We start from the raw sequence: 24,850 nt of genomic DNA on the forward strand, positions 1-24,850 counted from the left end.
CAGGAACTCCACTTGATACTAACTATACCGGCTATGAAATTAATTGAGATTTTACATGCTCCTGTCTCGTTATATTCCACCTGTGTATACATATATTTCCATGGTATTTATTAAGCTTTCGTTTTGAAATCTCTAGCATTGATATTTTGTTGGTTTTTTTTTTTGTTTTAATAACGATTACAAAGGATCGAACGTTTGCGAATTTGTTTTTGTTTTTTTTTTTCTTTTTTTTTTTTATAGATTTATTAATAACAGTAGCTAGCAGGTGCAGCAAGCTAGCTAGCTGCAGCAACAGCAACAACAGTAGCAGTAATTGTTTTCGACAATGTTTTAATCATAATGGAGCGTTATTGAAATAATAAATCGATTCGTAGGATAATTAAACTGTACGGGGTAATTTAGTAAAATCCAATCCATTGAGTGTAAATTTTCTTTAATTTCTTCGTCAGTTATTATTGGGTTGGATAACTTTAGAAACGGATGCTGGTACCATTCGTGGAAAATTCAATTTATATTCGATTAACGTTGTAACGTTACCTTTTCCCTGGTAATGATTAATACGTTGCTTTATACAATTTTTTTCCACATCGACGGGAACAATCGTATAAAATCGAACGCAACGAAGGATTTCGTTGGAAATGGGGGGGGGGGAGGGGAAAAGAGAATTGATAGGAACGAATAAAAGAAAAACTTTTTCATACAAATCCATGAATCCTTTATTAAGAAATACTGCATCGTTTCGACAATATAATCGCAAAATGGTGGTACGAATATAATGGCTCTTTAAGCTATGCACTCCGACGTGTGGTAACATTTCCTAATCGTCGACTCCGCACAAAGCTCTACCTCCTTTAAACGGAAACAACAACGTCTACTTGAAACAAACAGAAAAAAGAAAAAAAAAAAAAAAAAAACAAAAAATTGATAGCACAAAAAGTAAAGATCAAACGAATGTTTGGAAAAAGATCCAAAAGTATCATCCGTCATTCGCGTTTCAAAAAATTCGTTCGATCAACGTCCTGGCCATCCGAGGAACGTTGCAAGATGTATCCAATGTAACAAAAAGAATGAGTAAGAGAAGTAGAAGTAGAATAAGAAGAAGAAGAAGAAAAAAAGAGGGAGGGTGGGGGGTGGTCTAAGAAGGGTGTTCAAACAGAAAATCTCGGAAAGCAGCCGCGTCACGTCGATCCGAGAAAATTTCGAGTTCGATTCGTCGTGATCTCGTAATGTAGCGGCTGTGGGGGTGGGCCTGGGTGTGGGGGTGGGATGTGGGATGAAAATGGAAATGGGAATCTCGTTTTGCCGATGGCACGAACCCGATTCGAAGTTAAAGGAGAGGGAGAAAAAGGAAAGGAAGGGTTAGGGGGGGGGGAAGAAAAGAAAAAGAAAGTAAAGCTGTAGAAATGATTGAAGGTGTAAGAAAATTTCAACGATTCCAATCATTCTCGGTCGACGATATTCGCATTTATCCTTCAAAACAAAGTGATACGATGTGTGATTCTCGAATAAGAGTACCCACATGTACGATGTGGGTTGAAAGAAAAAGATTTTAGATGGGGGGAAAAAGGAATATGAGGATAAAAGAGAAGAAAAAGAAAATGAAAAAGAGATAGAGATAGAGAAAAGATAAAGTTAGAAAAAGAAATAAGGAAGAAAAGGAGACAAAGGAGATCGCGCTTGCGGTGTTCTTCACGTCGAGATACGTTCGCCATTATAGTCGGCTATCCTAGAACGAGGATTTACTTATCTCGACGAAGAGAGTGCGGGCGCTTCGACCCTGATTCTCGGGGACGACACGATGACTAAAAGAAGAAACGTAGCTGTATTTGTATCACTGCATATGTATGTTCGTTTAAATGTGATAATGTGTTCACGCGTGTGTTTGCCTATCTGTCTGTATGTGTGTGTGTTTGCGTGTGTATGTAAATGATCTGTTTGTCTCTCTCTCTCTCTCTCTCTCTCTCTCTCTCTCTCTCTCTCTGTAGATTCGTTTAAGCGGCCAGGTAACAATTTCGATCGTAGCCGCTTCAACGAAAGTTCATCCTTTTCGCATCCTACCGATTTTGTTGGAGATTTACGAAGAACATAAGTAAAAGTAGCAAGCTATTGACGATAGACAGGTTGCAATACGTTGTAGAAATTCCTCTCGATGCCAATGGAAATGCGTAAGAGGCGTAACACTGCTCGTACAAATCTGCATTTAATCGAGTGACCGTACAATAATGGTGCAAAGCACAGGCCCCGTTCAGAGGACCACCGCAACCCCAAATCGTTTCCACTTCGCGCGGCAAATGCACCGTGTTAGCTGCGTAATACCTGCACAAAAGAGAATATACTTGCAAGGTGTAGTAGTAGGAAGAGGCTTGCAAGTTTCGGTTAATTATGAAATGGTTAAATATGATTCGTATTTACGATCGACTGATTGATTGAACAGTATATAGGATACATTGTTTTTTTATAAGATATTTCTTTTCTTTATATTTATGGGAATCATTTTGCGAATGTGTATTTAATTTATTAAGTATATACGAGGAGACACTATTTCGAAAAATGTCTCTTCTTTTAGGGGGGTTTTTACGATAATACAATTTTGTTTTTCTTTTTCCAGAGAGTTATTTCGTTCACTCAACGTTTCGTTTATTTAATACCGACAATTCCGTAGAAATTCGTGTTCCCGTTCCGTTCATCCTACGTCGATTGACAAAAGTACGCTTTCCGATAATATTTGACTTCTTGAAAGCTGCTCTCTCGGGAACTTATTATAGCTCTTGCTCGTCGCAACTTTGTTTCAAACTTTCTCAAGTTCTCTCTCGCTCTATTTATCTCTCTCTCTCTCTCTCTCTCTCTCTCTCTCTCTTTCCCTTTTTTTTTTTTTTTTTTTTGGCTTTTATCTGTCTCGGTTGGAAATCGTATTTCTTTTTGTTTTGTTATTTTTGTAATTATTTATTGATTCACTTTAGCTAGCTCACACAGGAAAGTAACTTTAGCTATGATTAATTATTCTAATCTAAGTTTATTCGCGTTCGAAATAAAATTGCATGTAAATGGTATAGGTATAGTAATCGTTATTTCAAGGCTCATGGAAAGTGTAAATACGAGGGGAATATATCCGACGGTGGTCGAGATGAACATCGATAAAAATGTTTGTCACGTTCGTTTAGAGAACCGTGCTTTGGAATATCAAACATTTCCGTACTTTTGACAGATCGTCGGTCACAAACCAACACGAGTTTTTCGTTAGTTACGTATTTAACTTTTTGTCGGAAGATATTATCTCTTTAGTTTAAGAACTCGTTTTAATTTTTCGTCGCTTTAACGTAATCATAGATTCATATAGATACGCACACATAACTGATAAATGATATATTGCTTAAATACATGAAATCTATATGTGTGTATGTGTTGATTTCGATCTACCGTATCCGGACGACCATTAGCATCGTAATGGTGCGATTGGCTCGAAAAGGGCAGACAGTTATCTGCTCTACTTGCCTGAAATTATTATCGCGGATAATTGCGAAGAGAAGTATGGGAATTATTAATAGTAGGTCGATTTATCGTGATACGAAATATCTCACGCAACCGTCAAATTGTAATATCGTGTTGCTAGTTCGAGACACAAAACTTCCTGCTTTCTTTCTCTCTTTCTCTTCTTGTTCTTTTTTTTTTTTTTTTCTTCCCCCCACATTTGTCGGGCACATTAGGTTTTAACGATTTCGTGGAAACTAATTAATGCCAGATGTTAATTTTAATACGTAAGTACGACGTAAAGGGAAGAGGCGTTTCTAATTTGATTATTATAATCGTACTTTTCTACTATGTGTGCTGCATGAAAATTTGCAGTTGTAATTGACCAATAATAATTTTGCATTATACAGAAATATTAATTTAATCTTTGTACGCGAATGTTATAATTAATCCACGATAATTATGTGAAATCGATCGAAATGAAACAAATGTAATTCAAGCGCGGTAATCCAATTAATCTAATTTTGTTGACTTTTTTTTCAAGAGATTTAATAAGTTATATTAACCCTCGATTTTATTTAACATTTTCTTTTTTTTTTTTTTTTTGTTGTAAAATGTTAGCAGTTAATTACGTACCTTACGAAAGCATAGTCGCTGGATTGCGTGAATCGATCAGCAAGATCATGCAGGCTGATCGCGGTTATCTCTTTCAGATCGTAATAATCTAAGAGCGCATACTCGACCTTCCAATTTGCCGAGCCTTGCTTATTTGCTTCCATTAAATCCAGATAATACTGCTTATAATCTAGAACCTGCGAACAATATACGAAAATATTCCCGATAATCGATATCGATTCTTTTGTTTTATTTTTATTTTTAAAGAGTCGTCGTCTCCTTCATTCTGAAATTCATTTACTCACTTGTCCTGTACCAGTTTCAAATTTGTACAGTCTCAATCCTGGATTGTTAGGTCCTCCCGGTGCACTGGGCGTTATACTCGGTGCAATCATTATCCAAGAAACTGGATTTCCTATTTGATACGTAACAACACGTTCGTAAAAGTATAATTCCAACTATTATAATAATACAATAGACAAATAAAAAAGACGTAACGAGAGAGAATATTAGGAAACATTTGTAGAATAGTCCTTTAAGTAAAAAAAGAGCCAAAAAAAGCCAAAAAAAGCTGTGAATATTAATTAGCATAAATTTGGACTTAGTTCTAGCTGCGCTAATGAGCCCTATTCCGGATTTCGAGGTGAGACGAAAAAAAAGAAATAAAAGGAAAAGGAAAAAAAAAAAATGAAAAAAAGAAAGAAAGCGCGTTCCCATTTTTTTGTTATTTGAAAAAGTACGTACCAGTGTCACTGTAAATGACACGAAACGTGTCAGAGTGCCAGTGCCCGAAGAACTGTCCGCGTATGATGTCCGCATTTTGACGTACCACCTGAAGGTACTTGGCGTTGTGCCTCTCGTTCAGGGTTGCAGCACCGCTTTCACGATCGTCTTCTCCTGGTGGTGTGTGACCAACGATGAACACCTGCTCACCCAGAAAATACAGTCACTCGTATACACGCACCCACACTATTTTTTTTGCCAAACCTTATCACGCACGTCAACCTTGTCACGTGAACACATATACGTTAACTAAATATACCCTTGATGCGAGTCACGTACGAATGCGTGCAAGTTAGCCTAGAATGGGGGGGGGTAGATAGATGGTGAAAGTTTCTCGTTACTAACCACTAAATCCTTTACGTATTATATTCTTTTTGTCAGTTTCAAACAAACCGACAAATATTTGCGATCGTCTTCTATATCCCTTTTTATTTTATTCTTTTTTTTTTTTTATTTATGATTTTCTCCGAGATAACTTTACCGTTTTATTTTTGGTTTTTTTTTATATATCTTTTCGTAGAAAGAAGAATCCAAAGTTGGAATAGAAAAGTGGATTTAAATTGAAATAAAGCGATCATCCGTAAAAATTATTTGAATAAATACACGGGGGGTATATTAAATTCTATTTCGATTCATTAGATTTGTTTTTTTTTTTTTTTTTTAGAGATTTTTTTGAAGAGAGGGTTAAAACGATAATATAATTATTAATATAATTTCGTAAATTTAATCTCTCCTGTCATTATATCTCACGTATTATTTATTTAATATCAAAATCATTTCTTTAAATTCTAATTCACATAGAGCGTAAAATTGTAGAAAATGAAATGGATAAGCGTGAAAAAAGAAATTTAAATCGTTGACGTTATCATCGTCAGAGATAATCATATTCATGAAATGGATCTCTGTGTATGAAGTCACGCATGATTAGAGGATATCTCGTTTTCTTATAGAAATTCGCATTGGATGGTGCATACAAATCATGGTAAAAGGAAAGAAAAAACGGAAGGAAGGAAGGAAGGAAGTAAGTAAGTGGGGTTGGAGGTTATATATGTTAAAAAGAGAGAGAGAGAGAGAGAGAGAGATAGAGAGAGAGGAAACGTTCGATCAAATACTTTCGTGAAATTAGCCTCTTCTCTTTCTCTCTCTCTCTCTCTCTCTCTCTCTCTCAAGTTCATTTTACGATGATATCGTTTCACAAGCCCTCGTTTGATTTCAAAGCCGTCTACTGTCATCGCGATAGTTTTTTCTAGAAAAAAGAACGACCTCGATGGAACTCTGGAATGAGCAAAAATAGGAATGGAATCGGTTCGACAAAGAAAACCTAAGAAAAGTTACTAATGTTGATGATGGGACGTAACGTTAGAAGAGAAGGTACCAACTTCTTTCCTTCTTTCGTTTTAAGATCGTTTTCCGGCGAACGTCATTTTCGAATAATCGGAATAAGAGAGGGAAAGAAATAAAGTGAGGAAGAAAGAATGAGAGAAAAAGGGAGGGGGGGTGGGGGAAGGGAGATTATTTGATAAGAAAGGAGATAGATGTAATAGGAAAGAGATGAAGGAAGTAATGGAATGGCGGAAGTAATTAGATCGATAATAATTTACTATTTGTTTAGTTACTTAGATATTTTTTTAAAAGTTTAGTATATATATATTATATTATTTCTTCATTAATCATTATTCATTGAATTTTCTATTAAGATATAATTATATATTTTTGAACGCAATGAAATTATGAAATTTTCCATAATGTGTCTAAAATATTTAACATACTACTTGAAAATATTTCGAGTAATTTATATCGCGTATATGTATCATTATTTTTCTCTCTCTCTCTCTCTCTCTCTCTCTCTCTCTCTCTCTCTCTTGTTCTCTAGATCTATTTTGTTTCAGTGGTAAAGTATTTAATCTCTCTTCGCGTTAATCCATTATGAAGTTCGCTATACTAATCCGTATACCGAAATCCAAGTAGCGAACAAACAAGAGGAAACTAGAGATGGTGCGTTGTTCTCGATGCTTACATTCGGTCGATGAGCTTTCCTACGATATTCTCAACTTGATATACACGTGGACTCACCGGTTAGGACAACAGATGTACCAACCAACAATTCGCCTATCGCTTTTCATTAAGTTTAGACTGTATCTTTATCGAGTAGAATATACATGTACATCGATATATTTATCTATGGATATACTTTTGATATAGGACTCTCTTGTATAAATAAAAACAATTTAATTATAAGTTCGATAATTAAATTTTAATATCTTTCGATTAGTTAGATAGATAGATAGATAGAGGATATAAATAAATTTAGAATATTTATTTAGTTTGTGTGTGTGTTTTTTTTTTTTATAAAAATTGTTTTATATACCATTAATTCTTTATCACAAAGAAAAAAAAACATAAAACAGAACAAAAAAGGGAATAATTTAATAATTTAGGATAGAATAATCCGTGTGTGAAAAAGATTGGTCGTGAGATAGAAATATCGATTTATAAATAAAGTATTTCTATTTAAATATCATGGTGGAAAAGTAGGTAAAATGTGGAAGATTCAGAGAGAAAGAGTAGTAGTAGCATTCACCGAGGAACGGAGAGAGAACGAATACGACGTGATGACAATAGGGACGCTGATTGGTCAGTTTTGTCGCTGACGCGCTTAAACGGCCCGTAATTTGTAATCGTATTATCGGTCTGTCGAGAATCGATCGATTTTCTCATCGTCGTCGTCGTCGTCGTCGTTGCCATACCGTTCGCTAACTCCATCCTCGATTTTCGAGTTGGTTCGTCGGATCGAGGAAACCGAAACTGCTTATGGATTATTGCAACCTACGGGGATTATAGTTATCGACGTTAAATCGGATTTTCTATTCTGCCTGAGTTGATTACAAAATTTTCCTCTCCCCTATTCCCTAAAAAAAAAAAAAAAGAAAAAATCTATCGCGAAATAATATTTTCTCTTTTTCCTACTTTCGGTTTAGTATATATATATATATATTTCCAAGAATAATAACTATATTCGTATTTATAGAGTTGTATAGAATACATTGGTTTATTGTTCATGTAAATCAGCTTTCTATAATCTTATTAGTCCTTTTCGTTTGCCCACTTCCAAGAGATTAACGCTTCAACATTTTCATTTTATTAATACTCGATAACGAATCCGAATAACGTCATCGGTATATTTTAATAAAAATCGAAATATTTTTTACCCCAACAGAGTTTTTCTCTCTGCAACAATTGTTACGTTAATTTAGTCGAATCTCTTTCTTTTTTTTTTCTCTCTCTCTCTCTGAGAACAACCCGATCAAAGTTGAGCATGGAAATTGGCTCGATTAAACGACTAACAAGTAAAATCCATCCCTTTTTCGATAGATTTATTTCTTTATTTCATAAACTTTTATCTTCCATTTTGCGAAACAGAATTTCTTAAGGAAGGAAACTTATATTTTATTAAACTTCGTCGACAAATAAAACTCTTAAAGAAATTTCAAACTAGTCTAATACAATTTGAAGAGTTTTTGTGTGTTTAAAGGATTACGATCGAGCCCTTGAACTTTTTTCAAGGGATTGAATATACCGTATTTATTTTCATTATATAATATATATATATATATATTTTTTTTTCTTCTTCTCTTCTCGTAATCCAGAAAAATCTTTGAAATATCGTGAAATGAAATAGCTGACTGTAAGTTGAGTTTGCCGAGAGCTACGTTTATGGTTTTGAAGAATGCCATATAAGCTTCTAACAAAGATCTAAGATCTCGGAAAGAGACGTCAAGAAAAGATAGAGAATAGAGGAGAATCTCTTTGGTATTCTATAGAGGTGACAATACTATCGTGGGAAATGTACGATCCGTAGGTATTGGAGTATGCTACGAAATGCCAGGACTGCTTACAGCTCGTGTGTACTTATGTGTCAGATATGGTGGCTATGGTGTACTGTACGGAGAATGTTATAGCTAGATGGTAGTTAATACCGATCAGGATCAATGGCATAGGCGTGCAATGGGGTGTATACATATGTATATATATATATATATATATATATATATATATATATGTGTGTGTGTGTGTGTGTGAGAGGGTTGGTAGTTTCTCGTCGTTCATAGGAATACGAAGTCCTTCCATAATTTATCGATACCCGGTTGCATCGTCCACTCGCGTAGGAAAAGCCCAAGTAAGCTCCTCTTCGCGTATGTCATCCTCGTTCTATGCGCCTTAGGGTGTAATCGATAACCGATAAGTTTGAGTCGCAATATTTGTCCCTACCCTTCGGTCCTTTTCTTCCCTTTTCCTTCTTCTTCTTCTTCTTGCATCAGCTCGTCTAACATTTCCCTAGATTTTTCTTAGCAAAATGTTACCAGTTAAATCCAACGAGAGATCTATTTTTTCTTTTTTTTCTTTTTTTGTCGTCATTTTTCTATTCGACGTGAAATAAGAATTTGTTGAAAGAAAAATTGGATTCTATATTCTTTCTCACGTTTTTTGATCCATCGAAAAAAGGGTAAAACTAGATTGATCGTAAAAATTGTCTGATTACCGATATCCTGATTGAGGTAATCCTTCAAAGTGATCGAAAGTAAATGGAATCGGGGGGAATGGGAACAACTAGTAGATATAATAATGGTGAGAGTGTTGATCCAAGGAACGATTAGAGGTGTAACCCATGAAAGGGAAAGTTAGATCTCTATCGTCCTTTGACGATGAACACGCCATCGTCTGTTCGTATAGTTGAGTTAAGGATGGACTTCGTGTGTACTTGAGTCGATAAATCATGTCCTGTCGGATTTTGACGGACGATCAACGGAATCTCATTTGCGAACGTTTCTCGATACATAAACGCGTCATCTAGCTAAGTATAGTAATACGTTAGGAACATTACATTTCAAACGAATTTTACGTATCCGATTAATACCATGGCGATCACTTGATCCTTTTAATGATCGAACTTCCTCTCATAATACATTTACTCTACGAACGATACTTAGCGACAATGTTCAGACTTATATAATCAGTTAGTTTAATAGCATGTTCGTATTACATCTAACCAACGAACAACCAAGCTAAACTTTGATAACACGTTGAATAAATTGATAAATTAATTTGTTACTTACCGCTTTATCTTCTTTGCGTGCTTTTTTTAAGACAGATTCGAACCAGACCCATTGACCAAATGGATCTTGCAAATGATCGACGTTCATACCATTAGTTCGTTGTGCATTACGATTATTCGATAAGTCTATCCAAAGATTCGTGTTGAGGAAAACGATCAGATATTTTTCTGAACTCTGTTCGATCGTATAATAGCCAGCTGTGTAAAGTACAATCGATATTCGAATCTAAATGATCTTCTACTAACGTTTTTATGTTGTAGATCAGAGATATTTTATTCGAACTAACCTCTTAGATAAGTATCCATAGCTTCTTGTGGTACCCATTGCTGCCAAAGCAAAGATAGCTGTTGGAAACTCACCCCTATTTCCTCGTGTCCCAATGCAGGAAACACAAATTGCGACTTGAACGTGCGGGACAACAGATCGGTCAAATTCTGCAAATACTGCAGTCGAAGCTCGTCAGTCAGGGCCGTACGCGTCAGTGCGTCACTGCAACAAGTAGTTACGACCTCGTTAGCCTTAGTCGAAGCTCGCCTAGGGGATTACGAGGAGAAGTGGTGACCATAATCGATTGACGAATCGATAGTAATGCGAGTTTACGGTGTAACAAAGATGAGATAAGAATTTAACATTAATTTCTTTCAGAGTTTACGATCAACTTTTTATATCCTCCTACATTTAATTAATTAAATTTCATATTTTTCTTCGTTCTTTTAGTTATTCGTAACATGTAATTATATTATGTAAGTAGGTAGATAGGTATATATGTATTATTATATCGTATTCAATTCATTTGATTTCGCGTTGAAAATATTTTCTTGTAAAGTATATTTACGAATATTTGTTTTGTATACGTTTATATTGTGTAATCAGAGAAAGATCGTCCGTATATTTGGAATCATGAATAATTCGATAATCAAAGTTAAAAACAGGCTCCTTTAATAGGTTGGTATAAATCAAAGTTTCGAGCAAACGTTACGCATGAATTGAAATGCGATTAATAATTAATACAATATACGGATTAAACTAATGAGCTGATTACAATAGGGAAATACGAATTTCACAATTCACTGATTATCAAGTCGGTCAATTTAATTATTATTGTTCGGGAAAATATACGTAAAGGATATCCATATATGTATATATATATATATATATATACACGTATGTATTGCATAGAGTTAAATCACGTTGTTTTATCAAAAATGTCGGAACGATTCGAGCTTGAATTTCCCCAACAACTCGGCGCGCTCTTTTCGCGTGTGCGTGCATACATATTTCTCTTTATGGTATTACGATGTAAACCTGGTACACGAGAGCACGCCATTCTGTCGACTTTAATCGTGGCAGAATTTCGCGAGATTATAACGCGAACAAATGAAGGCGCAAACGCGTACGTTGACCCGAACGACCGAAAATAAAATTTATTTTTATATACCTAAACTCTAACGCCGAAAAGATTTTAACAAAATAAACGAAACAAAAACAAAAAAAATATATCCTCTCTATTTCCTTTTATTTGTTTCTATGATTGGCAAAAACCCGTGAAGGGTTAAATATTCAATATTATTGTACAAATTCACGACGGGCGTTAACGAAATCATAGGAAAATCGAACCAGTCACGCGGTTATAACGTTTGTTGCACTTTGTTGCACTTGCTTGATCTTATCGTTCAATGCAACGAAATTCGGAATCTAACATTTTGACTTACCCCGTCCAAAGGACGAATTCGATTCCTTCATCGTGTTTTGTTTCCATTGCCTGTGCTGCTGATTCGATCAGTGCCCATGGCGTATCACAGTTATAGTCACCAAACTGTCCTCCTCCTCCTCCTCCTCCTCCTATCTTTCTGTCCAGTCTACTTGAACCCACTGAAAACCCTGGAACCCCTTCGATGGTGTTCCTCGTATATCTGCAACCTAGAACGAAGATCAGACAAAATCGATAATATGAATAAAAAATCCTTTAGAATCTTGTTCGTTATCTCTCCTTTTTTTCTGTTTCATTAGACTTCGATTTTTTGTATAATTTTATGGATTTCGAAAGGATAGGATATGAATTTCATTTATAAAAATCATTTTATTCGTTCCATCGTTCACATTTGTCTCATACATATATTCAGTTCTAATTAATTGAATCTTCCTATTTAAAAATATATCATTCTTCGTTAAATCTATCCTAACATCCAATTTGTCTGAACAATTTCAAACGGTTTGAAGCTTTTAGCAAATTTAATGAAATTAATAGAGTGAGAGGATTTGACTCAAAGACTATGTGAAATATCGTTTAACTATTTAAAATCGATATACGTGCGACATATTTTTTCAAAGATATCTTTTGATCGTAAAAAGATAATAGTTTTGAATAGTAGTGATAATAAGTATTATATAAAAGCACACACACACACACGTAAATAGAACAACAATAAAATTAAAGAAGGATGGTAGAAGAGAAGAGATGGGGTACACGCGTTCATATATATATATTTAATTGAATATTTTTAATTTTTAATTTTTAATTTTTATTGTTTTATATTAACGCGAACAAACTTTCTCCAATGTTCTGTAAATTTCATCGAAATCGTTGGTCTCGGTAATGGCCGGGCCGCTTCCATTTCAACTTTAATCTCAAATCTAACGAAGTATTTTTGAAAAAAAAAAAAAAAAAAGGTACGAAAATTGCGGCGCGTACACAAGTGGTAGAGGAGGTGGAGAGCACCCCTTTTCGCGTTTTCAAAAGGCATGCCAAAGTTATAACGGCGGGTGCGAAACAGCTACGAAATTCACCAACCACCGTCGGAAGATTTTATTCCCGTATTTTCTTTCCCTTCGGTCTCTCCCTCTTTTACTACTTCTTCTTCCTCTCTCTCTCTCTCCCCCTCCCCCTCCCGCCCCATCGAAATGTTTTTGCACGGTTAACATCGTATGGCGAAGGGTGATGTACATTCATAGAAGAAAGGTTGGTATGTGCGTATATACGTGTATTTTACGTATGCGAATGTATACGATTTTATTACATTAGTGTGTTTTTGTGTATGTGTGTGTGTACAGGCAAAAGAACGAGCACGGTTCTCACTCGTCACTATTAACGTCCAAGTGGCATGTGGGGGATGTAAAGAGTGAAAGAGAGAACGAAAGAGTAGGGTGAAAAGAGAGAAGAAGGGTGTGGAAGGGACTCGAGGGCAGCAGCAATTTAAGCTACCGCTGGTATTTTATGTAAACCTCGTGCCACCACTACTATCAACGTAGACGTTGGATAAGTATTTCGAAACGATCGGTAAGCATATACATACACATGTGGAAAAGATTTTACCGCGAAATAGAAATGCGTGGAATATATATATTTGTTTGGATATTTGAATATTTTTATTGTATATGTGTGTTTGTGTATGTGTGTAGGGGTGTAGGGGTGTGTTTGATAAAGCTAGAGTAGAGAAGTAAATCTCGATAAAGGGGATTTATAAAGGAAGAGTTTGGTATGGGAGAAAAATGTTAGGACGTATCAGGTTGGAATATTATGCACAACGCTATGAGAAGATTACTTACCATTCCCAAAATTTCCCTGGGTGCCGTACTTTGGATCATAGTGAATGTCGGTGATGTGCCAGAAATATCCTGAAACAGACAGAATCAGTGATACCAACGACTACGATTAAAACGATGACAATTACGACCATAGTCTATTCGATATTTTATTTCGTATTTTTCTATTACTGATACATATTTCCAAATCGATCGTCATTTCTGTTACATAGAATGTATACAAAGTGGGAAACAATTTGAACAAGTAAAATCACTAAATCGATATAAACGAATAACTAAATCGAAATATTATTACGGTCGTTTTTAATGGTATATATATATATATATATATAAAAAAGTTTGAACGAAATAATATTAAATGTTTCATTTTTAACTTCGCTTAATATTTGACCGTTCTTCATTAAGATAATTAATTTTGTACTTCCCGTTTTTTTCTTTTTTCTTTTTTTTTTTTTAAATATTCGCGAAAGTTCATTCAATCTCGCACTTTATTCTCGAACGATGGAATATTCGACAAAAATAGAGAATGTTAATTTTGATCATACTCAAATGTAATTTCTAATTATTTTTCGATATCCTTTTATATATATATATAAAAATTTATAAAAATGAGATTAATTAGATGCAAAAACTTATTGTTTCCTTCGTATATTTCTCGGATGACAATTTAGTTTATCTCGCGATCGTTATTAAAATATATCTCGAGAAATATTAATACTTTGCGATAGTAACCGGAGCTCTCTTTATCGTAGAAAATCCACTATGTACAGTATGATGAGATACACGAGAAGTATGAGAATGGTGCGGTTACGCATCGTCGTACTTGCCTATCTTTCCTTGTACCGCGCAAAACCACGAAAGCAGCATCAAGTAATCTCGGATCATTTTCCCGTGATTGAATCTGCAAGAATATTGATACTTCATCTTATTTATAAATATCGTTAGATTGAATATTTTTAAATTAGAATTAATGTATGTATATATAAAACAACGAGACACAGTATAGATATATTGTATAATATGATAGATATCGATAAAAAAAATAAGAAAAGAAAAAAAAAAAAGGGGGGAAAAGCATATGATTAATAAATGAAATGATGTAAAAGGTGTATCAAAAAACGTAATCCATTATATATATATATCTTCCGTAGAAAATACTTTCCCAAGAGACATGAAACTTTTTCCACTTGAAGATTCCTCGAGTATGATATTAGACATTCTAAGAATCTTGCTCACAGTGCTTAACTCTTTAAGTCGCATCTAAGGGATTCCAAGCATGCATTTGAGAGTTAATAAACGAGGAAGGCGGATCACGCAGGGTTTCGCAAAGATTTCTCTCTCACTCCTTTTCCGACTTTCATCAAGAAGGAAAGAGAGAGAGAGAAAGAAAGAAAGAGAGATAAGAAGAGTGAACAAGCAAGGGATGATGAAAAGGAAAGGAAAGGAAAGAGACAGAGAGGAAAATAAAGAGAGTGAGTAAGCAAGGGATGATGAAAGGGAAAGGAAAGAGAGAAAGAGAGAGAGAGAGAGAGATCGTAAAGGGGCGAGCCAATATCCAGTGTTTCAGGTCGCACATCGTAAATCGTTTGACGATCGAAGCTGATATGACGAACGAGGCGTATAAATAAGTACTCTTTACCGAATCGAGACGACTACTAACGACCTATTGCGAATAAAAACGATAACAAATAAAAAAGAAATTGACGGGACTTATCGATATTGCCCGAAGCCATTTCTACGAGAGACTCGCGTGGTATAAAAAAACAAATGGATAGAAATAAAGACAAATAAATATAAGAAGAATATATAAAAAGTTGAGAATAAGAAGAAGAAGAAGAAGAAGGAGAATAATATTAATAATAATAATAATAATAAAAAAAAGAATGGCAAGAAGAGAAATATAAGAGCAGGAAGGAAAAATTCTATCTTGAATTCCATGAAAGCACATCTCGCGTAATGCTGCTTTTGCTATCCGCGTATGAGATATTACGACACGCGCTATTTGTCGGTTGTGTAGAGAATTATTCAACAGGACCACTAGCCGTGCGAGCAACGTTTCAGAAAGATCTATGCGTTTCAACGTTCACACACAAGGAAGGAATTCCGGTTAGTTTTTGTGAACTTTTCTATTTCGTTTAACCGGGAAACCAACACAGCTAGCCAGCCAGCTAGCTAGCTAGCTAGCTAGGCCAACCTAGCTGGATAATAATGAATGTATGTAGATCCAGAGGAAAATATTCATGATATTTCCTATATTAAATTACTACGAAGTATTATTTTTTGGTCGGATAATAATACAATTAGAAAATTATTTTCATTTCCATTCAAATGAGAATCTTATTTGATTTAACTTCAAAACTTAACTTAAGCTTACGCATCACATTTCAAAAAATCATAAGATCTAATTAGAAAAATTTAATTATTATTCGAGTAGAGAGAGAGAGAGAAATATTTCGTTGAATGTTTTCGTTTAATTTTGGATTACTCGAAAAACCCGTTAATTACAATATATTCCTTCTTTCTTTTTGTTTCTTTTCCTTTTTTTTATTTTTATTTTTCATCTTTTTCATGTTCCCAAGTGGACAGTAGTCAACATTTCATTATTCGATAAACACTGTCATGGAATTTGGACTATTTTCCAAGAAGAATTCGACTTGATCACCAATTCGACGCACGCTAACGAACCTTTCGAAAAGGCTATATAATGTTCGGTGAAAATCGTTCGTTGCTGTTCAGCCCGAAAACGGAGCAACGCGGTGAAGACTATCCAATAAACGTTCAGCAATACTCTGAAATCCCTTTGAATCAGTCGAGCTCATTCGTGAGATAGAGAGTTCGGACTAGAACTAAAGCTATAAATGGATAGATAGATAGATAGATAAAAAGAGAGTGAGATAGATAGAGAAATCACTTAATCGGGAAAAGCAAGTTAAAGAGTTATAAAATGTATATTAAATGAGGGACAAAGATAGTATTATATAAGAGAGTGAATGAGCGAGCGAATGGGAAATAGGTTTGGACGAATGACAAACAGCATTAAAACGTGTGTCTAAACACTCCTTCAATGATAAACGGATTGGCAAGGGGTGTAATTGGGAATCACGCTCGTAATTCTATCGGTTCTATCCTACGAGTTTGGTTCGTCGTAAATTGAAATTCACGATGTTGGCCGATGTGAATGTCGAGTTTTCGTTGAAACCTCGTTTCGTTACTCTCGTTCGCGAATTACGTCTCGGACGTTTAACGCGATCGTACCACCTACGTTCACGGGCAACGGGGGAGGGGGAGGGGAAAATTAAACGGTGTGTTGTATTGGTGACGTAACCGAACCTATCAAGAGAGTGAGAGAGAGAGAGAGAGAGAGAGAGAGAGAGAGAGAGAGAGAACGAGCTATGGGAGAGACACTGAAACAGATTTGATCGTACTCTAGGGGAAACATCATTATATCTATTTGGTGGCTATCGGTATCGTTATAGTCACGATATATTAACCAATAACTGGTATCGCATTCGGATTATACCTATGACGTAAATGCATACCTCGTTAAAGTTATTCCCCCCTTTTTTTTTTCTATCTCTCTCTGTCTCTCTTTTTTTTGTGTGTGTGTTTTTTTTTAATCTTCTCCGATGTGTCAATATCGTAGACGATACCAGACTATTACGATATCCGAGTTACATTTTCTTCTCTTCCAACCCCCCTTCCCACCCCACCCACCCCCTCCCTCCCTCGATTAATTTGCTTTGCCGTTGGTAGAAGTACGTGTAATCTCTGGATAATTAATTGTACCGACGCGACGCGACGTTAAACACGAACACGTAGGATTTTTTGTTTGTTTGTTTTTTTTTTGTTTTCTACTCTTATTTCTTTCTTTCTTTCTGTGTACTATCCCTTATCCCTTCAATCTCCTTTTATCTATCTTTCTCGTTCTTTCTTTCTTTCTTTCTTTCTTTCTATCTTATTTTACAATGTCGATTAATGAACTAATGGTTCTTCCGATAATCGATGATATTTGCCTGTTCTTTTTCTTCTTTTTTCTTTTTTTTCTTTCTACTTTGGACAAAAAGCAGGTTGGCAAAGATTGTCTCTCTGAACTAATCGAATCTCTTAGGGTGGTATCGAGCTCGTTGGATAGCTCGGTCAAAGGGTAGCCGATAAATAATTACCAGTGACGTAGGAAAGGGTGTGTAGAATAGTGCACAATCGTGTCCCTGTTCTTTCTTTTATTAACTGCTCTTCTACTATATCACAACTCACTCACTCACTCACTCACTCACTCACTCACTCATTCCCTGTCTCACTCTCTTTCTTTCTTTCTCTACATCTTTTTCTCTCCTTTGCTTTTATTTCTCCTCCTTTTACTACGAAACTTTTCCTTGATGACGGATTTAAAAGGACTTAGCTGGATATATCCGCGTGTATTTCATTTTCATTTTCATTTTCCTATTTTTCTTCTTCTTCTTCTTCTTCTTATTATTATTATTATTAATCTTTTTCTATTTTGTTAACGTGACAAGTGTTTAAAAAATGTAATCTTCGAATACGACGATTAAAAATGATTCATCTCGGAGTTAAAGGAATTAATAATAGACATTTAATTTTTAGATTTTATTTTTACTTATATACTCTGTAAATAAAATCGATATTTTTATTAAATTCCTTACGGTTGATATGTTCGCATAAACAAATGACGTTTATACTATTTCTATTTCTATTCTGTTACCCCTTGCCTTTTTAATATTTCTTTAATAGAATACATAACGTATGTGTAGAATATTATTAACACAAGTTCGTGTCTTAAATATCTTAATACGTGGCTGAATAAAATTGATCGATTAACATTTTAATATGATAATATAAAATAATATCATTCGTTATATAATTGAGAGATAAATATACAAAAAGAGTAATTAAGATTAAAGTCTCATGTTAGATTCTTATCCTCCGAACATATCAAACAGTTTCTCGATTCTCGACTTTTCGCTTTTTTTTTTTTTTTTTACTCTGACACTTTACTCTTCACTTCAATTTTTCATTCTTACTTTGATTCTGACATTAGCTTGCTCTAATTCTGACAATCTTTTCTCTGACTTTTATTGACTCCTGTATCTTTTATTCACACTCTTAATATAATAATACCTATACTTAAATAAATCTTCCAGACATACACATACACACACACATTCACATATTACTAACCTTCCATATACCTCCCATGTTTGATTGTCAATCACATGTGCACACGTACACACACACACACACACACACACACACACCTAACTAATACTACAATTTTCTATATTATCTCGTTCAATTGTCGATTATCTTATTTCATACGTATTCACACACATGATTCTCTCTATCATGCTCCAGAACCTTCCATACTTCTCACACATTCTCATTCCTACATGTATATAACAAGGATAGTCGTTTAAACGGTAGGAAGGAAGTTATGAGCGCGTAAAGACTCTTACGCCGTAATAAGCTTTTTGTCCGAGTATTATTAGATCGTCGTAGCGCATAGAAAATACCATGCTATCTCTCTCTCTCTCTCTCTCCCTCTTTCTCTCTCTTTCCATCTTTTTCTCTTTCTATCTCTATCTCTCTTTCTCTCTCTCTCTCCCTCTCTCTCTTTTACATTCCGCTCGACTACTCGAAAACGCATCATAGACCTTGTTGATGACGAGCATATGAATATTCTCGTAAATGATGTCCATCCAACGAAGCTGCTGCCTAAAGAGAAAGAAAGAGAGATAGAGAGAGAGAGAGAGAGAGTAACGTAGTAGTTTTCGAAATTCATAAAAGCGACTTTGCAAGCCTTTTGGCAGTTCCATTAACTCGTGGAACAGCCTCGACAAAATCTCTCTGTTCGATTATAACTCGTGAAAAATGATGGCCTTTCTAAAAAAAAAAAAGAAAAAAAAGGGGGCCTTTAATGTATGGGCTGGTTACTCGTTTAATCGTTTCGTCATCTCTCTCTCTTTCTCTCTTTCTCTCTCTATCCCTTTTTCAGACCTCTTATTATTTTTCTTTATTTTTTATATATATATATTATATATATATATAATATTATTTTATTTTTCCATCCCTGATCATCTGCTGCTTCAAAGTGTCTCTCACCTAACATAAAAAAAAAAAAAAAGAAAAAAAAGAGAAAAATGAAAAAAAGGGGGAAAAAAATGAAGTAGAAAATCCGTTCTCCTCCTCCTCTCGTAATTATTGCGAATCGATACGCTTCGCGGGTATCAGACGACAGCTAGACCGTTCAAAAATTTTCAACGAAATAATGGAAACGTAGTCGTTAATAACCGTACGAAATCGTGCACATTAATTTAATAGCTCGCGGTTTGGCCCCCAAACAGATTTACGGTTTTACCTATAAACGTTTAAATTTTGTAATAGCATTCGTGTAATATCGTTTAACGACGATCTTAGAAATAATATTCAATCGTCTTTAATTCCTGTTTCGTTACTTTTTACGTATGTTTATTTAAAATAATGATTTCAATACGCGCGATTTCAATGATCAATTTTCGATTTTTTCTTTTTTTTTCTTTTCTCAAGCGGGAGGGGATTTTTTTGGTGATTGGTTTTTACATAATACAAACAGACAGACGCGTAATTATTTGACGATTTGCAAATTGTTTTGGTTAACAAAAAAAAGAACAAAAATATTATACCCCAGTGTGGGCGGTGATGGTGGTGGTATTATTTTCTCGTGAGTTTTACTGCCTTTGAATATTTTATTCGAATGCCAAATGAACGTGAGAAAGTAGATAAAGAGATATATATATACAAACGTCAGCCTCTTCGCTCGAATTCAACGATTACTACGATCACTGTTGCGGAAAACCATTTCTCTCTTGACTAGGGTAATCCTGAGCAACGTGAGCACCGTGAATCAACCTAAAACAGAGAAATCTTGAAGGGAAGATACGGTGACTTCCTCGTTCATTCTTCATTCGATATCGAGATTTAATGGGCACGTCTTTTCACTATTCCAAGAAGAAACTTGACCTATTCTGACTTACGGAATAATGATTTAACTTATTTCCTTGGCTTATGATTTCAAAGTAAAGTATTATTCCGACATCATTATAAAAACCTTTTTCTTTCGCGTGTAACACAAAAACGAGGAAAAGAAACGAAAAGAAAAGAAAAATCAGGAATCCTTGAAAGGAATAAGTATAATCCCAGAAATAAGTATATGTTCTCAAACGCATATATATATATATATGTGTATGTGTGTGTCTGGGGCAAATGTTAGATCGATATTTTTTGAAACGATTAGAAACGATAAAGCTAAAGCTTTGAAGCTAAATCTCCAGTTCAAGGACAAAAGCTTAGGAAGCCTCGAGCAGCATTTAATATGGCCTCTGTGAGTGGGTACTGCACGAAACAAAAGCAAGCAAACCAAATTGCGGCGGCGGGGTTCTCTGCTTATTTCAGATTTGCCGTCCTATTTCCGGTATGTTAATACCAGCACAAGAATGGTCGGCTTTTATTGTAAAATACTAGCACCCAACGGCTATATAACACCGCCATAATTTCCATGTACGTTAGTCGTCCTTCCCCTCCCCCCACCACCTCTTCCTCCTCTTCCTTTACTCTTCTTCTTTCTCTTTCTGTTTCTCCACCACCTTGTCGTAAAACGAGGAACTATATCGGCTTTCGTGGGAATTGCTTTTCTGCGATCTACCCTGAACATTGCCACTATCAACCAACATTCACCGTTGAAGGCTTTATCATTTGACGTGACGATATATAATTAATCCCAACTAAATTAGCCTTTCTCATTCTCATTTTTCTTCTTCCCTTCTTCTTTTTTATTTTTCTTCTTTCCCTTCTTTTATTTCTTTTTTTTCTCTTTTGGTTTGTTTTACATCTACCTTTACCATTCCCCCCGTTCAGACTGAAAATGTTAGGCACCGAGCCAAGGACTATCAACTTCGACTTCAACACAAGTAGAAATATGTATCTGATCGAGGATCTAAAACGAGTTTTTCTCTTTTTTCTTTCTCTCTCTCTCATTCTGTACTTTTAGAGAGAGAGAGAGAGAGCTAGCAGCAGCGACTATTCGTTTAGGTTGAATCGCGATAAAATTTAGCCTTCCGATGCATATTTCTTTTTCTTTACTACGCCAAATGTTTATTACATGTTCGTGTTATTAGTTAAATGATTGGTTGGTTGATTGTGTGTTCTTTTCTTGCTTGTATTTCGTATCAAGTTTTACATCTTGATGATTTTTCGTTTAAAAAAAAAAAAAGAACAAAGTTTCTTATGAATAAAATACAATACCTCAACACTGGAGACTCGAAATCATGTAAGATTTAGTTAAGAAAGAAGAAGCTCTAGGACTTATTTCGCAAAGTACATATTTTATATTGCGAAAGTTGGTCCTGGTTCCAAAGGGAGCTTGCTCGTTCATTCCTTCGTTCATTCCTTCGTTCGTGCGTGGGGATATACAATGTGCGAACAAAGAAGTGGTTAGAGATAAACGTGTCAAAAATTTTCTTCCCCCGTTTACGACGAAATTGCGTGCCAGGTCGGCGGTGAAAGCACGGTGGTTTTAAACGTGTCGTGTCACGTAAAAGCTTACCCTTTATATGTATGTATGTATGTATGTATGAATGTATGTACATGCTTTTAACATAATATTTGAGAACGTATTTGTATATATTTTTATGTGTACGTGTTACTCAATATAGTGTATATAAAGTTCTATACATAAAACGTAAAGCATGCATGCAAAATACGCGAGTGTCATAGGTCGAACGAGTTCAAGTCCGAGAAAAATCGACTTTAGGGGCGTTTACAACTTCACGTGACAATTTCTTATTAACTTGCCATCGTCTTGCAATAGTTTTATATATATATAGTTAAACTATTGTCCCGTCTCACACTTTCGTATTTTTACGAGCAGTGTTTTAACCCTCTGACTCTCTTTCTCTTTTTTTCTTTTTTTTTTTTTTTGACTTCTTCCAACCCCTTCTCATCCTTCTCATTCTCCACGTTTTGTCCCTTTTATCCCTTTCAATCCAGAGGATCACATACCAACGAGCTTATCGATGATCGACTGCCCGACAGTGTTTAAAAGCTAAACCGTATCCAAGCTTTTTTTTAGGCCTGTTTCGTTACGAAATAAAACTACGACAACGACAACAAAAAAACTAGGAAAAAATATACGAATGTCGGTTTTGTTTTACGTTTTTCAAAATTAACGATTTGCCGTATACGCTAAACGATTTATCTTTTATTATCTTTTCGCGATTATTATCCATTTCTTTTTTTAAATTGACAAATATTTTTTAGTTAACGATCGCGCGTTCGATGGGTCGGACCAAAATTTTTAGTTTTTTTCTTATTATCCTGGAATTTTTCGTGAACGACTTTTTTATTTTTTTTTTTTTATTTTACAACGAGTCCCAAAGAATCGTCGTAAATATTTTTTTGGGCCGAGGAATAATGTGCTACTTGTAAAAATAATATGTATATCTTTTTTTGTTTTATGTAAAAATAAAATTTAAAAATAAAATCATTCGTGTTAATATATCAAAAAAAAAAAAATAATAAAGGTAGAAATTGGATTTCGATTTGAATTTTAACATTATTGAAACGAGGTATCCCATATTCCCCATGTTGTATTTATAACAGAGAGAGAGAGAGAGAGAGAGAGAGAAAACTGACACATTTTTCATTGAAAATAATTTATCTTTCACATGAGCGTAAAGCTACTACGAACGACATTAACGCATCATATTTCTCTATCCGCAAACTTGATACATTCATATATATATACTAAATACATTATGTATATCGTATCATTTATTTATTATAAAAAAAGAGTATCCATTATTTTCCTCTATAGAGAGAAAAATTATAAAAAAAAATATATTCTAATATAGATACACACACAGGGATAATTATGATAAAAAAAAAAGAAAGAAAGAAAGAAAGAAAAAAAAAGAGAAAAAGATGACAAAATATTTCTAAATTATAATAGGGATGTGAATAATGTAAACGTGTATATGTATACGTGTGAGCACGCGTGTAAAGTGTGTATGTCTACAATCTATGTCTATTTACTCGTAAAATCTTTTTCGATCGTTACAAAACTTTCATTAATATATTGAAAATAAGAGAGAGAGAGAGAGAGAAAAAAAAAGAGAGATAAAATATTTCTAGTATATCAAAGTTTCTAGCGTGCAAAGTATTGTAGAAAAGTTTTCATTTCAATAAATAGGAAGGGGTAGTAGAGTACTACCGTATCCGTGACGGAAAAGCTGAACCGAACGCGAATAATGGAAGAAGATAAGCCGTGGACGATGTTGTGTTGTGTGCACGTTCCCTGCCTAGAAAATCCATGGAATGGAAGGAAGGAGATGTAGAAGAACGTTAACAAAAAAAAAGTTTTCAAAAAGGCTCGGGAATGGAAAGAGAGAACAAAAAAAAAACATTGGGGAAAAAGATAGATAGGGAGATAAAGAAGAAAACAACAACAACAACAACAAAAAAGGAAAAGAAACAGCGAGAAATGCAACAACAACGATTTCACTTTGTCGAGGGGAAAACAAAAAGTAGCGTTTTGCCGTATCGACAATGGTCTTATTCAACTTGTAAATACATATATATATATATATATATATATGTATATGTATATATTACACATAGTTTATACACATATGTATACGTAAGAGACCAGGGCTTAGTTCATTGTTACTACGAGGGAGTAATTTCAACGTGACACGTCAAGTAGAGATTTCCTTTATTTTTTTTTTTTTTTTTTGTTTCCCGCCCCCCTTCCTTCCTTCCTTTTTTAAGCTCCATTCGCGCACGCCCAACTGCCCTGATTTCGAGGATACCTCTCACCCCCTTTCCTGTTCCTCCCTCCTACCCCCCATGCTGGTCGATAAATTTCAAACGATAACTGTTTCCGTTTCCCTGACAAAGACTACTACTGTCCGTCACTCATCCCGGTGATTTGCTAGCATTAAATCGTTATCTTCTTCTTCTTCTTCTTCTTCTTCATTCGTTTAGTAGGGTGGGTGAGAAAAGAATGAAGAGGATTTCCTACCAACCTCCCACCCATCCCCAACTCTTCATTCTTCCTTTTATTTTCTTTTCTTTTCATCGAATGGCTTTCCCTTTCTCTTGTTTTTTTTTTTTTTTTTTTCGTATCGAATTCCATATTCTGAGGAAATCTTGTGGAAAATGTAAAAATTCAATTGGATATTCAGTTCCCCTTTTATCGTCACTCTTTTTCTAGATCTTCAACACAAGGGCCTTATTCTCTTGTTCTTCTTCTTTTTCTTCCCTTTTGAAGAAAAAAA

At 34.8% G+C, this 24,850-nt stretch overlaps 1 protein-coding gene across 5 annotated transcripts in view; it reads right to left on the reverse strand.

Moving 5' to 3' along the window:
* Positions 1-691: 691 nt before the first annotated feature.
* LOC106786301 (acid sphingomyelinase-like phosphodiesterase 3b) overlaps positions 692-24,850 on the reverse strand; it is a 36,287-nt gene continuing 12,128 nt past the window's right edge. For 2 of the 5 annotated variants that reach the window (XM_014747524.1, XM_014747522.1), the window contains exons 2-10: positions 14,351-14,424; positions 13,527-13,595; positions 11,693-11,900; positions 10,267-10,469; positions 9,981-10,177; positions 4,828-5,008; positions 4,389-4,498; positions 4,105-4,280; positions 692-2,316 (exon numbers count right to left, since the gene is read on the reverse strand). In XM_014747524.1, coding sequence (XP_014603010.1) covers positions 2,055-2,316; positions 4,105-4,280; positions 4,389-4,498; positions 4,828-5,008; positions 9,981-10,177; positions 10,267-10,469; positions 11,693-11,900; positions 13,527-13,595; positions 14,351-14,408 — 1,464 coding nt within the window. In that variant the 5' untranslated portion in view covers positions 14,409-14,424 and the 3' untranslated portion in view covers positions 692-2,054. Of the gene's footprint in view, positions 2,317-4,104; positions 4,281-4,388; positions 4,499-4,827; positions 5,009-9,980; positions 10,178-10,266; positions 10,470-11,692; positions 11,901-13,526; positions 13,596-14,350; positions 14,425-14,685; positions 14,784-20,320; positions 20,427-23,784; positions 23,901-24,850 lie in introns of those variants that run through there. The other 3 variants (XM_014747523.1, XM_014747520.1, XM_014747521.1) reach the window with 3 other exon arrangements.

This window comes from Polistes canadensis, unplaced genomic scaffold (assembly GCF_001313835.1).
Source record: "Polistes canadensis isolate GaletaPanama2010 unplaced genomic scaffold, ASM131383v1 scaffold_71, whole genome shotgun sequence".
NCBI lineage: Eukaryota > Metazoa > Arthropoda > Insecta > Hymenoptera > Vespidae > Polistes > Polistes canadensis.